This window comes from Chenopodium album, chromosome 24 (genome assembly GCF_948465745.1).
Source record: "Chenopodium album chromosome 24, dcCheAlbu1.1, whole genome shotgun sequence".
In the NCBI taxonomy this organism is placed as follows: domain Eukaryota; kingdom Viridiplantae; phylum Streptophyta; class Magnoliopsida; order Caryophyllales; family Amaranthaceae; genus Chenopodium; species Chenopodium album.
In genome coordinates, this window is record NC_137857.1 from 33,360,882 (window position 1) to 33,375,507 (window position 14,626).

The window sequence follows — 14,626 nt, forward strand, 5'->3', positions numbered from 1 at the left end:
CTTTTAATTTCAAATACCCTACTTATTCTTTAATTTAATAAAATTAAGTAACCCAAATATTAGTGATCCTAAGGGGCGGTTCTTCACTTAATCTAAAGTTATGGCGTCAAGAAAACCTTCTCTTCACTAAACTTCTGTGGGTTAGATTTGAATATATCAAAAACCATTTTGTGACTATATGTATGTGCCTGTTGCCTGATTGTTGTCCTTTTAGATGCTCCGGCTCCTATGGGCCGCATGTGCTGACTGTAGAGGCTATGCTAGCGCAGTGGATGTGCTATGAGATCTGACTTCTTGTACAATTTAACAATGATGGTTGAATTGAATCCTTTACAAATGACTAAGATAATCGATGGGGAAACGTCAAAGGCATGGCCTTATCATAATTCACTAAGATTTAGCCCTATGTAGTTACAATTTGTCCATCCCACTCTTACCGTAATCCCATAAAGCACCTATGTTTGGGGCTGCCTAGGCATTGGGATTTAGGATTGCCGCTGATGCCAACTTGCCAAGCGACACTACCAAACCACAACTTACCAAAACACCTTACCCCTTCGAAACTAAAAAAGGTGATGAAGGGTAGCATTTTGACTTGCCACGAGACTAAGGCAAGGTTAGGCAATGCCAGCTCAAGGCTACAAGGCCAAGACAAAGCAACACAAGGCCAAGCTAAGACATCTCAAGGCATGAGAACGGGGTAGCTAAAGCATGCATGACATGGTTCCAAGTACCAGGTAGGCCTCTCGAGGCCAAGGTAAAGCAACACAAGGCCAAGCTAAGACATCTTAAGACATAAGAACGAGGGGTGGGCCAAAATATACATGAGATGGTTCCAAGTATAAAGTAGGCCTCTTGGGTATTTTGGGAGCTCCAGTATACACCTTGATGTCATGTCAGATTAAATTAAGTTCTTCGAAGGCCAAATTTGAAGGCTATGATAAACAAAATTGGAAAATTTTTGGAGATTTTGAGACTTGATGTAGAAAATTCAAGTAATGGTAAGGGAAACATCTTGAGCTAATATAATGTTGTTTTACCATATACTTATCACTAGGAGGTCATATAAAAGCTGTTGATGGCCTTGAATTAATGAAAGGAGAAGTGTATGCAATCGTCTACATTATTAGTTTAAAGAAAAATTAAAGTAGACCACTCAACTACCCAAATGGCCTCACGGGGTCTCGAGGGTCCTATGAAAAGCTCCTCAGCCTCTTTTCCTTTCGAACATAGAGAAGTTGAAAATTGTCCAAGAAGGATATGATCAATGATTTCAAACTAATTTCGAGAAGCAATTCCAACAATTTTAGACTAATGTACATTTTGAAATTTTTATGGTCAAACAAGTGAAATGGAGACTATGATCTAAAAACATTCTTATTAGACAAACTATTATTGTAACAATTAGTAAAGTAATTGTCAACATTTCTCCTTTAAGCAATTTGTTGAACTCATGAAAATAAGAACTAGTTATTGAGTGGAGGACACCTTATTGTATCTTGCTTTCCTAAAAAATCTACAAAGATCAATAAATTAAGTAACAAATCAACATATTTAAGTCCATTAATTTGATTCCTTACAAATCATTATCATTATTATATGATTCAAAAAAGGAAATTAACCATTAATTTTCCTTCCATTAATTTCATCAACTTATTGTCTTATTGCTCATGGTTTTGAAGGGAGTTTAGAAAACTTCCAAAACTTCTCATTATTGTCATGCTTAAGCTATACTAAAAGGAAATTAAAAAAACGGCCATTTCCTATATATATTCCTTTATTCACAATACAAATGTGATGGTGTGTTACTTAATCATTTCACACTATATTAAAATGAAATTTCAAGTTGATTCAATAATTCATTTTATTTATTTCCTCCCTCAAAAAATGAAAACTAGGAAATGTTTGTCTTTGTTTACCTTGGTTATTGTCTTGCCTTTGCTATTTTTTCTAATCATCATTTTAAAACCATGTCCTATATCTCCTTGTTATGCAAAACAAGAAAGATCTTTATACATTGTTTTGGTTGAAGGTGATTCATTAGCTTTTCTTGATGAAAAATCTTCTCATGAAGAAACGACGAGGTTTTATCCTAACAGGTTGGTTTGTAGGAGTTTAGGAAAACATGTTTATTTATGAATTTCAAATAAGAAGGATATCTTTAATTACGTCTTATTTGGTATGTATGTTAAGTACTCAAAACAATCTATTTCTCTTCTCATTTCTTGTATTTTAAAGTGTATGTGCGGCTGTAAAGAGAATAATCCTATAGACTCATATGAAGTAATATAAATCAAAGTTAATAGAATTATTTTATGGGAAAAGCTTTTAATTATGCCTATATTGTTCACTAAAAAAGGCTTAGACTACGCTATTGTATTAAAGTATTACATGAGATATGTCCTCACATTTTTTTTGAAAGCGAGGAAATATGTCCTCACATAAGCGTGAATTGTTACACATGTCAAACTCAATTTTTTTTACGTAACTAAAACACATCAGCGAAAACACCATTCTCAATACTCTTGGATGCATGTAATAATTTGTCTTTTATCATCATATTCATCACCCTCCCTTTGTTCCTCATATAACTTTCCTCTTCTTCTTTAACCACCTTCCAATTATTTAGCATGCAAATAGATCATTCCTTAGCTTACTACAAATCCCAAATATTATTATTGCATGTAAGTCAAGGACTTTAATGTTAATATCCAAATTAAACAATAACAAGGACATTGAAAACTAATTAATTCTTAGACTCATTTTTTTTGTTTCATCAGTTTGGTATTAAGCCTTTTTCATTTATTTAATTGATTAATATTTAATCTATAATTAATCTTTAATTTTTTATTTTTTATTATTATTTTTGCATGAATTTTCAGTGAAGCTTACCAAAAACATACAAAGCTTTTAGAGAAGTCTCAAGACCAACTTCTCCAAAGCACCCTAGACTCCGGAACCTATAACAAACTCCATAGCTTCACCCATCTTGTTAACGGGTTCGCTGTCCACACCACTCCCTATCAGGTACATCCGTACATAGGTACATATATATTGTTATCATATCAACTCAACCAAAAGCTTAAGCTGATGGTTAAAGTCAAGGATCGATTTATTTGATCATCTTTTCTCTTTAGTCATATTCTTAAAAATCTTACAACAAGTAACATTTTCTCATACACATATAATATTCCTATATATATTAAAATGTGTGTAATCATTTATATTGTGCCTTAAAAAACATCCTATAATTTAATTGACTTTATTTAAATGATGATTTACTTTGTTTAATTAATAAATAAAATAGGCAGAGAAGCTAAGAAAGAGCCCTAGAGTAAAGTTGGTGCAAAGAGACAGGGGAGTAAAGTTAATGACAACTTACACTCCTAAATTCCTAAATTTGCCACAAACTTTATGGTCTGATGATCAAAAAGAAGGTGACAAAAATGCAGGAAAAGGGATTGTAATAGGTTTTGTTGATTCTGGGATCAACCCTTTTCATCCAAGCTTTGCTAATAATGACATATTCATCAACACTAGCTTAGTTTGCTCGAATTCGAGCCGGTTTTGCGGTGCTTGTGAGACGGGCCCTCGTTTCCCGACGAGTTCTTGTAATGGGAAGATAGTTTCAGCTAGGTTCTTCTCTGCTGGAGCTCAAGCTGCTGCTCATTTGAATTCATCTGTTGATTTTCTTTCTCCTTTTGATGCTGTTGGTCATGGGAGGTAATGTAACATATTTTTGTTGTTGTTTTTAATGTACCTTACTTGAAATAAAATATCTATTATAAGGGACGTCTTATAAAATAATTAAAGGCTAAACTGTCCACTCGATCTAGATCTTTTTTTTTTTTCAAGAAACGCCAAATGTGGCCTAAATAATTTTGAATAATTACTTTAAGAGATTTGTGTATCATCCCTTGAAGACATTATTAGAGTATTAAATAATTTGTAATGTAATTAGTTGACTATCTTGTCCTTACTCGAAGGTAGATAATAATTTATATATTCTGGTAACATACGAATTATATGTTGCAAAAATATTCACTTTATTTTATATTAATTTAATAAACAGGACATATGAATTTATAATTTGAATATGCTTAATTACTTATGGATAATTGGATTTTATACCATTTTGTCAAAAACTCTTGTTGTACATATGATATCGTATCATACAGACCAAACCAATTATGTCATCTAATTAGTCTAGTTCTGAAAAACAAATAATTTTATATTCTAATACTATTTCATTAAATTTTACATAACGTATCTGCATGTTAATATGTTATGAATAGATTGTATTTGGTTAGAAATAATGTTGTACTCTGTACACAATGTATGTTTTGATGCAGTCATGTAGCGTCAACTGCTGCTGGGAATTCAGGGGTTCCAGTGGTGGTTAATGGTTTTTTCTATGGAACAGCTAGCGGGATGGCGCCACGTGCTCGGTTAGTGCTAGAAAACATGACTCTTTATGGTTGATATTTGAGTTAAAACCCTGTCTCTTGCATATGTGTTTTTGAAGGAAACTAATTTCCTCCCAGAATTGCAGTTTACAAGGCTATATATCCAACAGTTGGTACTCTTACTGATGTCTTGGCTGCGATTGATCAAGTAAGCATTTATCTGAAGTTCATGCAATTTCATCACACCTGAATGATTTAGTTCATAGAAAATGACCTCAATGTATAAATATGATTATTACAAACTTAACTCCAAGAGTTGTTGCACCTCAACAATCGGCGTTTTAGGTAGCAGGAACACTTATAGAAGATGGCATGTCCTGTAAGGCTGTACCAGTCTACCAGATAGTCGAATACCAAATAGATTTTACACATGAATACATATTATAACTGCAGATTTCCAATATCACTGTTCTTCCCTGCAAATATCGTCTTTGTACACATATCTATGTCCCTTTCTGTGTAATGTACTCACCATATGACCATAAGGATCTATGAACCCCTTTGAAATTTCAATTATGCCGCGATAGTTAAGAAAGGTCCATTCGATTTCAGGCAGTAAAAGATGGAGTAGACATCCTGAACTTGTCAGTGGAACCTGATGAACCAGGAGAAGATACAATAACTTTCCTTGATGTATTTGAAATCTTTACACTGCTAGCAAGAAGAGCAGGGGTTTTTGTGGTACAAGCAGCAGGAAACAATGGGCCTGGCCCGAGCACTGTGGTTTCGTACAGCCCTTGGTCTGTTGGAGTTGCTGCTTGCAGCACAGACAGAAGTTACCCTGCTACTCTCTTTCTTGGAAATGGTCAGAACATTTCTGGAGTAGGGTTAACAGGTAAGTATTTCGAATTTATTCTTGTGATAATTTTCACTGAAGCTGTACATCCAAATTTGCTGAATTGCATATATTATGTCTCAAATGCAGGGCCAACCTTTGGAAATGGAATACTGAAATATAAACTGGTGCTAGCAAAAGATGCTGTTTATATTAATGGTTCATTCCCAAGAACTCCACCTTACATAGAGGAATGCCAGTTTTCGGAAGCTCTTGATCCCACAATAGTGACTGGCAGCATAGTGATCTGCAATTTCTCCGCTGGATTTTACAACCAGACTTCCACTCTCACTTCCATCATCAACACTGCAAAACATTTGGGATTTATGGGTTTTATCCTGGTTGCAAATCCTGCTTACGGTGATTTCGTTGCAGAACCAGTGCCTTTCCCGGTGCCAGGGATCATGATCCCCAAAACTGCAGATGCAAAGGTATAGATACATTACATTACCTCAATCCCAAAAAGATAGTAAAAATTTCAAGATCTAACCAACCATAAGTATATTATAATCTTTTCGAATTCTTTTTTAAAGTTGATTCTTTTTGTAGATCATATCTAAATATTACGAAGAGCAAACAATGAGAACCACTCAAGAATGTGTTGTGAAATATAGGGGGAGAGCCTCCATAGGTGAAGGGAGAATCGCCTTTTTTGACAGACAAGCGCCTGCTATAAGCAGATTCTCTTCTAGGGGACCTGATATTATCGATAGCCATAGAAACCCTGCAGATGTTCTCAAGCCTGATTTTGTGGCTCCAGGACATCAGATATGGGCAGCTTGGAGCCCTCTAAGTGTCTCAGAGCCCATATTTGAAGGTAAGTAAAAACAAGAAATTTACATGATTTCATGCAGAGAATAATATACTTCCTCCATCCCTCTTAAGTATACATAACCGTATTTGGATGTCCCAAATTTAAGTATACATTCCGTTCATTGAAAGTTTTTCCTGTTTCTTCTCTATAGTTGACCCACCTTCCCACTTATTTCCCCTTACTTTTTCACTCTTTCTAATCTCATGCAAAATGCTTATGTATACTTCTTAAAAGGATAGAGGGAGCATAAGCAAGGGTTGCACAATTTTATTTTAATTTTTTACTCCAAGTAATAAGAAATAAGTATCTAATCACAGGGCACGATTTTGCTTTGACATCTGGAACTAGTATGGCAGCACCTCATATTGCAGGAATAGCTGCATTGATCAAGCAACATAACCCTTCATGGACTCCGCCCATGATTGCATCAGCAATCTCCACTACTGCCACTAAATATGACAATTCTAGAGAAGTAATACTCTCTGAAGGATATGATCTTGGTAGCTTCTATCCTTCTACTCCCTTTGACATAGGTGGTGGATTGGTGAATCCGGCAAGAGCAGTAGATCCTGGTTTAACATTCATCCCAAGTAAGTTGTCAGAAAACCAGAGTATGGGAAGAAATAGGAACATTTTTATGAAAAAACTATGAATCTAAAACAGAAAGAGGGTTTATGAAATTAATATTTGTAAAATCTAAAGTGTTTACTAGTGCTAGAAAAGCTGTACAATCTAAAACAGAAAGAGGGTTTATGAAATTAATATTTGTACAATCTAAAGTTTTTACTAGAGCTAGAAAAGTTGTGCATTCCTGAAAATTATTTCTTAGACAGAGCTGTTAACCCCATGTTAAGTAGGAAGATGTTTACTTGCTGTTCAGGAGAAGGAGAATACGTAGCTTTCCTGTGCTCTTTGCCTAACGTCAATAAAACAGAGGTTGAAGCTGCAACAGGTGGCTCATGCAACCATCCACTTGCGCATCCAGCGGACTTGAACCTACCATCAGTGACAATAACATCTCTTGTTGGATCTAAAATAGTTAGGCGGATTGTGATGAACGTGGGAAGCAAACAAGAAACATACCTGTGTGCTGTGCTTCCACCAAATGGGGTCAAAGTTGATATATCTCCAACTTGGTTCACTATTGCTCCTACAGAGACCCGAGATTTGGATATAAAGCTGAGTGTTACCCAGGCAAAGAAGGACTTCAGCTTTGGAGAGATTGTTCTGACAGGAAGCTTGGATCACATTGTGAGGATGCCCTTGTCAGTTTTACCTGTTTCAGTATCATAAGAGATCGATACCTATAAGCAACTATAGTTTTACTGAATGGTCAAAATGAGCAATTAGAATTTAGAACAACTTCAGTTCATACAAAAAAATGTATAATTAGATAAATGCATTGTGAATTTTGACATGCCTCAATAGTTGAGGCTCAAGTTCCAGTCTTGATTCTTTACTGAAAGTAGCCGATACCAATATAGCAAAGCTCTGTTTTTTGAGGCACTGTACCCGATTCTTGATACTTTTGCCTCTGTCCCATATTGTTTTGTACACTTGCATATTTTGGTAGTCCCAAATTAATAGTACACTCGCCTTTTCAAGTATTTTTCTCTTGCTTCTCTATCAATATTCCAACCTCAATTCTTAATCACGTGCCAAAGTGCAAAATAATGTGGGATGCAGGGAGTAATTTTTTTAGTCAATAGCAGTGTAAAAATGTCGACAAGAAATAGAATAGATGGAATTTCAGATAAGGGGGAGGGGGTGCTTACCTGTAACGCAGTAATGCAGTCTTTGCAGACATCTGAGAAATGAATTCTTTGAGCGCTTCACCAAAGGCTGAAACTGTCATCATCAAAATTAAGCAGGAAAGCAAAGAGCATGGAAATATGTTGAGACGCAGCAGTATAAAAAAAATAGCTTTGGCATTACAAAATTCTGTATTAATGTATTGTTCAAGAAATGGTACAACACTACAAGACTACAACTCAATACAATCAAAACCCGCTGCTTGCCAAAGTGGAAGCCATCAGTTTGTACTATATAATTTCCCTCTAATGGGTAGAAAAAAATCAGAGAAACTTGCCCAATCACAACCTATGCATAAACAACGGTGGATAATATAACCCGACAAAACACCAATATACAACAATTATTCTATGTTTGCTATTACAACACTCTACTCCAACAAGCACATACACTCTTTGCAACGAGGATGCCTATAGATACTTCTCGCTGTTGGCCGTCGGTGAACTTGTTTAGTTTGTCTCACTGCTTTCCTCACTCTCTGCTCAAAAACCTTCCATTCTATTGTGTTATTTTTCAAGAAAATGTCTGCAAGTCTTCGTTTGTTAGGCCTTATTGTTGGCATTTGTCCTCCCCCATAATACATGCGAAAGCCAGAAACTAGAGCTGATAGCTGACTCCCAGAATCTGTCATGGCGAAGGCTGAGGATGCTGTGCAACCTATAAAGTCCAGTGCTGCCAGCTAAGAAAGGAGGGAAAACAATAAGATCATCATAGTTTAGCAAATAAATGAACAAAACAATTACTGTATATAACACATTGGAATCAAACCATTAAGAAGATTTTAAACATAACCGTGGTAAACTTATCCAACTAAATTTTATGAGAAACGGCATTGTTAGTGCCATGGATACGACCAAAAACGCAAAGGCCATTTCATGAATTTTCTTTTCTTATTTTTCTGCTACCAAAACTATGCCACAAATAAAGGGCTACCAATGAGAGTTTCCCAAATTTAAATCAAGACTAGATGGCTGTAGTGATATATTAAAGTGACCAATCACACTCATTGCGTAACCAAATATCAGGCCACTCTTTACTCACAAAGATTTGCTAAATTTTTTTTTTTATAATTTTTTTTTAATTTTTTTGAAACAAAGCTTTGCTAAAGTTAAGGAACAGTAAGATTTTGTACTTAGCAATTACCTGAGACGAAAAGTTCTTAAATGGTTCGAGTTCAGACGGTGAAAGCAAATTTTCTTTAGTAACCAAATGAGGATACAAGCTAGTTAAGGAAACCAGCCTTGATTGTCCTCCATAAATTTGAGCACCAGCCAGAAATATATGCGTCTTACGATTGAAACCCAGAGCAGCAAGCATAAGTACTGCTTCTTCAGGTGTTAATGGGCAAAGACCCTCTGACCTAAGTTCATCAGGAGTAGGTAACCTGCGATACAATTTTTAAAATTAATATTGGAAATCACTAAGAAATCGAAAACAATACAAAAATTGCCATCACTGACTAGAGACCAGCTGAGAGCATATCTGGAGATATTGAGAAGTATACTCAACTCAGAGAAAAATAACTATGAAGTGCCCCTATCAGATATTGCTTCTGCCTCTTATCCCTATTACAACCCAAGCCTTCACCCAAAAAAGGTTTGATGTAATGAGTCCAGCTTAACTTAAAATGGAAGAGAGTCAAGAGACTATATCTCTAAATTTTAAGTTAGGAAACTGAGGTAAGGCCTAACTTATAGGTAGCTTGAGACAAAGAAGAACCAAGACATCAAGGGAAAAACACGATTACGTGTCTGGCTCATACTAGTTAAACGGAAACTTGCTAGGGAATAAGAAACACAATCATAGCACATACTTTCCATTCTTCTCAAGACGGGTTAATGCAGGGAAATGAATCTGGCGATAAGCTTCCAACTCCTTCCGCTCTTCTTCACCCCCACCAAACTTACAAAGTGAATGAGCCACCATGTCAATTTCAAATCTCAGATGCAAAGCTAGGTACTTTGGGCCTTTCACAGAATGACCTCTTTTTCCTTTCATCACTTTCTTTGCATATGGGCCCACGAGATAACTATCCAGTAGTCCAGCATGAGAAGAGTTTTGCCTTATTCTTTGAAGAATCAAAGCACCACCTTCTTGAATCTTTGGGACAAATTGCAGTGCATAGAAGTTACATCTGCATCGGAGTCTCTGAATGTAATCCTCAATCAGGAAGCATAACATTTGAAGCAAAAATACATAATGAAAAGAAAAGGTAGATCATATATCATAGATGCACTAAAGGAACCTCATTCTCAATCATTTTACCTGAAGCTGAGGTGGAATTGGATCGAACGCCAAGCGGTTTCCAAATCCAAGAAAATGGAGGACTCTGTTTCTTAATAAGAGAGGAAGGATATTTTTACGGTAAAAGCTTGGCTTGGCTTCCTTCATGATGTCTTCATCAGTCACCTGGAGAAGCTTTCTAGTTAGAGCAGATGCAACACAAGAAGCTGAACCCAAATTTGCTACAAATAATTCTTGAACATCAGATTGGGAAAACTGACCACACTGTCAATTGCATCTAGATCTAGAGACTGCAGTTCTTCAGGAAGTTCCTTGACTATCCGGATATCAGGTTTTAAGTAGTTGATAAAATGCTCCTCCTGGTAGATATCGCCGAATTGACTAAGAATTATGGAATATGATAGTCACTCTTCCATTCAAAGCACTAAAATGCTTGAAAACATGTATTTAGTCACTACATTGTTACGAATGACCACAAGTAAATAACAAGTTTACAAAAAGCAGTCTACCCTTATCAACTTTTAAACATAATAATCCAAGAGAACAATTCAATAGCATGCAAGATGCAATACACAACACAAGAGCATCAGCCAAAAGCAGAAAAAGTCTAGGAACACAAGAACAAAAACAGTTTATGCAAATTAAATAGTGCTATACGATAATTAAGCAAATAGCAAACTCTCTAGAAGAACAATACAGAAACACTTCAGATATCTTGGACATTTTACAACTGTAGAAGCCATCAGCCCACAGATAAGGTCACTACATTCTCCAAACAAACTCCAAACGCATCATAAATAACGCATTAGATTGAAAAAAGAAAACACACAGGCCCCCAAGCAAATAAAAAACCAGTTGACAATTTGAGCATGACAATGAAAAGAAAAACATAAAATTAGGCGGAGAACCACACACACAATAACTGATTTATTGATACAGGTGATTGATGAAAAAAGAATTAAGCTGGCAAGGATTCAGGATGATACCTCGCATCTCTCCAAACGCTACTGAACATAAATTTTGGAAGGACGAGAGTTGCATTAAGTAATCGTGCAACAGCTACAGCATTGCATACCTGTTGTCATTAAACCAAAGTAGCATACTACTCAAAACCCTTACTTATAACCATGAGTAGCTCACCCACAGTAGGGTTTTAGAAAAAAAAGGGAGAAAGAATGCTTACTGCAACTCTCTGCTGGTTCAACCCACCATTAGCAGTAACCATAATGTATCCATTGTTTCCTTCTGAAGAAAAACACACCAAAAGCAGTGTAAGTCAAACCAAAGAATTAACGGGTAAATTACAATAGGGTATATGGGACCTTTAAAGGTACTAGTATTACTTACCACTAGGTTCCCAATCACGTTCCTCAGCACAGGGCTTCCAGTTGGAAGCACTATCATAAGGCTCTTCCCACAGCCCTTTCGGTTCCGGCTTATTCTGTCCCTACAAATTGTGAAAGATGTGAACTTTTTAATAGACTAAAAGACTGGATAGAAAATGCTCGAAAGACTGCATAGATACAAACACTTAACTAAGTGGTCAGCGCAAAAAAGAAGGCATACCTCTGCTAATGCATGGGCAGCTAACTTCAGCAACCTTCCAAATGGTGTCTTTTGAGGCTTATTCACTTTAATTATCTTTCTCAGGTCTTCCTACATCCAGTGACAAATCTCAGCACATTTATATATAAAAAATGCCTCCAAAATGGCTCAAGCAATTGCAGACTTGTCAATACCAACAATGAACAAATAATTGATGATCATCCATTGTTTACACCCACTTAACAAAAGTTACCGCGAATTCACATAAGATTAAGTAATTAAAGACAAGCTGAGCCAAACTTCTCCTTCACTACAAGAAAAAGATACCTAATTTGCTTCACAAACACTAAAGTTTCTACTCTCTCAATTCCAAAATTGACAAAACAATTACAAAATCAATGAAACTAGTAAAGAATCATACTTCAAGTACCCTTAACTATCACATAGCATAAACTTTAAATCATGTACCAAAAAATCAACCAGCATACAATGTGATTTTCCCAACATTTGTGAATTGACCATAGCTTCCTTCAGTACATTTCCATAATTATCATACAAAATTTATAAAATTTTCCTTCTTTTTCTGTTGCACTTGTACAGAAAAAGCATTCAATATAGATCAATACAAATTGAAAATAAATTCAAAGATGTGTGAGCTAAATTCCCTTGAAAGCAAAAATAAATAAAATTGACACTTTCCCTCCAATTTTTAATTTTTTTTCTAGAGGATCAAAAGATTATCCAAAATTTAACTTTTGGCCAAGACACGGCCCGTTAATCCAAAACCTACTAGACTCCGACTAATCCAGATTCGAACCCGGTCATGCTTTCTTTACTCATTGGCAATTAAACAACATATCATTCATCAAAAATAGAAATAATTACATAATTCAATTAGATTTATACCTTAATAACCACGGTAGACTTGGATTTTTTGAAGGGAGAACTAATTTTGGGAACAAACCCAGAATGATTTAGGCGGGAAAGCATCCACCAATTGACAAGAAAGAACAAACCCAATAATCCAATCAAAAATCCCAATCCTTTGAAACGTTTCCAAGGTGAAACCCTAATTACCCGTTTCTTTGAGCCCCGTTTTTTGGAGTGGTAAGTGGGTGTATCCAAGGATTGATCTGAATCAGAGAAATTCTTCGAAATGCCATTAATGGAGCTCAAATTCATTGTTGTGAGCTTGAATTTTGTGAGGAGAGAGAAAATGGAAAAGGGGGAGCTTGAAGAAATTAATTAATGGCGGATTTACTAATTTGGGGAAGAATTAATTGAGGAAAGTTTGAAGCAATGGTTAAAATGGTGGAATTTTGATGGAGAAAGTAGGGAGAAATTGGAGGGAGGAGAATGACTTGCGTCTTTTAGTAAGAATATTATTTATGACTATATTTGACTAATTACGTTATTATTACAAGATAATTATATTTAAATTATTATAAAAAATTAAAAGACATTATTATTGGCAAATAAATTTTAATTTTTTTAGGTAAGTTTCTCAATGTAACATTCTTAAAAATTAAAAAAAAGAGATAGAGAGTAGTTTTGTGTAAGAGCATGGAAATAATACTCCATAATTTCAGATATTTTGCATGTTGTAGTATAATCTAGAAAATTGTTATTTTGAGTGTGATATAGGCGGGTGAAAATTAGTAAGTTTATTGTATAAACATAAACAAAAATGGTGCATGAAAATCAAATTTATAGTTTTGACAATTGTAGTTACATGGAAAGAAAATTAATACAAGTATTTTAGTACTCCAATTCATTATATTATCATATTTTTTGGACCATGGTATTTAAGTACTCTTCCACCAAAAAAAAAAAAAAAAAAAAAAAAAAAAAAAAAAAAAAAAAAAACTTAAATTTTTTTTGTGTTTTTTCATGGTCTTAGAATTTATTTTAAGTTTTTTGGTCTCAAAATAATACAAAGCTCTTAGAATCTAGCACCTTCCATGTGTTAGTTGTTTGATGTGCATTCTTATTTTGTTGCTTCTTTTGATATGTTTTTCATGTTGGCCTCATTATAACATCAGCAATTTCATGTTTTTTAATGGTAAGGCTTCTATGCTCTTCAGCATCTTTCTCAAAAAGGGTAAGAGAAAAAGAATTTAAAAGAACTAATTCATGAAAATGCATGGCATGTGAATAGTAAGATTAGTAACAACCCTAAATTATGTAGAGAAATATACTCTGTATTCTCATGTTACATGCTTGTTTACAAAGATACACCATGTGACCAGCCTGTACTCATACAATACCATACTCTGCAGCTTGATTGCCAACCCTTTGTATCTGGCCTCTTTGGCTGCCTCTTATGGACAGTTATCATCTTATGCCACAAACTCCTTTACCCAAGAGCGGGAAAGAAAAGGCGACGAATGATCAACTCGTATTCATGGTTGTGTAGAAGCATGTTAGGATCTTCTAAATATGTAATGGTTTTTGGAAGAAAAACATTTAAGATTGGATAATTTTGTCCATCTCTGAGATAGGTTATCGTGACTTGAGAAAAGGACAACAAAAAGCAGGCTCTACCACATCATTAGCAATCATTGTTCATTAGTGAGTACGTCGTAATGAGAATCATGTCAAATATAAAACTTCGTAAAGGGGTGATTTTTATGTGATGCGAGGTGACTGAGTTGCTAACCGAATGCAAAGATTGGTGATTGTCCTAGACATTTTTGCTGTATAAAATTGACCTAGAATAAATACAGAATTGTTATGAAATATATAGAAATTAGAGGATTAAGAGAAGAAGGTAATAAGAGAAGTATTACTACTTTTATATATTACTCTTGGTAATATTTTTGTGTATCATACAAGTGAAATTACATGGCTATTTATAGTAGTAAGAACCACTATTACATTGTGGGCTATAACCTTAGAGGGTGGCAATTA

General features: G+C 35.1%; 2 protein-coding genes across 2 annotated transcripts; one reads left to right on the forward strand and one right to left on the reverse strand.

Moving 5' to 3' along the window:
• Positions 1-1,887: 1,887 nt before the first annotated feature.
• Positions 1,888-7,408, forward strand: LOC145610887 (subtilisin-like protease SBT2.4). Its single transcript, XM_081666149.1, has 10 exons — positions 1,888-2,099; positions 2,883-3,027; positions 3,308-3,723; positions 4,353-4,448; positions 4,545-4,614; positions 5,019-5,301; positions 5,392-5,732; positions 5,851-6,118; positions 6,433-6,726; positions 7,002-7,408. The coding sequence occupies exons 1-10, from the start codon at positions 1,888-1,890 to the stop codon at positions 7,406-7,408; spliced, it is 2,532 nt and encodes an 843-aa protein (XP_081522275.1).
• Positions 7,409-8,026: 618 nt separating this feature from the next.
• LOC145611117 (O-fucosyltransferase 15-like) lies at positions 8,027-13,081 on the reverse strand. The gene is made up of 10 exons (XM_081666356.1): positions 12,623-13,081; positions 11,738-11,827; positions 11,519-11,618; positions 11,355-11,416; positions 11,158-11,246; positions 10,432-10,552; positions 10,193-10,336; positions 9,741-10,075; positions 9,071-9,311; positions 8,027-8,606 (listed from the first exon to the last, which is right to left on the reverse strand). Exons 1-10 carry the CDS (start codon positions 12,896-12,898, stop codon positions 8,298-8,300), a joined length of 1,767 nt encoding a protein of 588 aa, XP_081522482.1. The 5' UTR covers positions 12,899-13,081; the 3' UTR covers positions 8,027-8,297.
• Between the last annotated feature and the right edge of the window lie 1,545 nt (positions 13,082-14,626).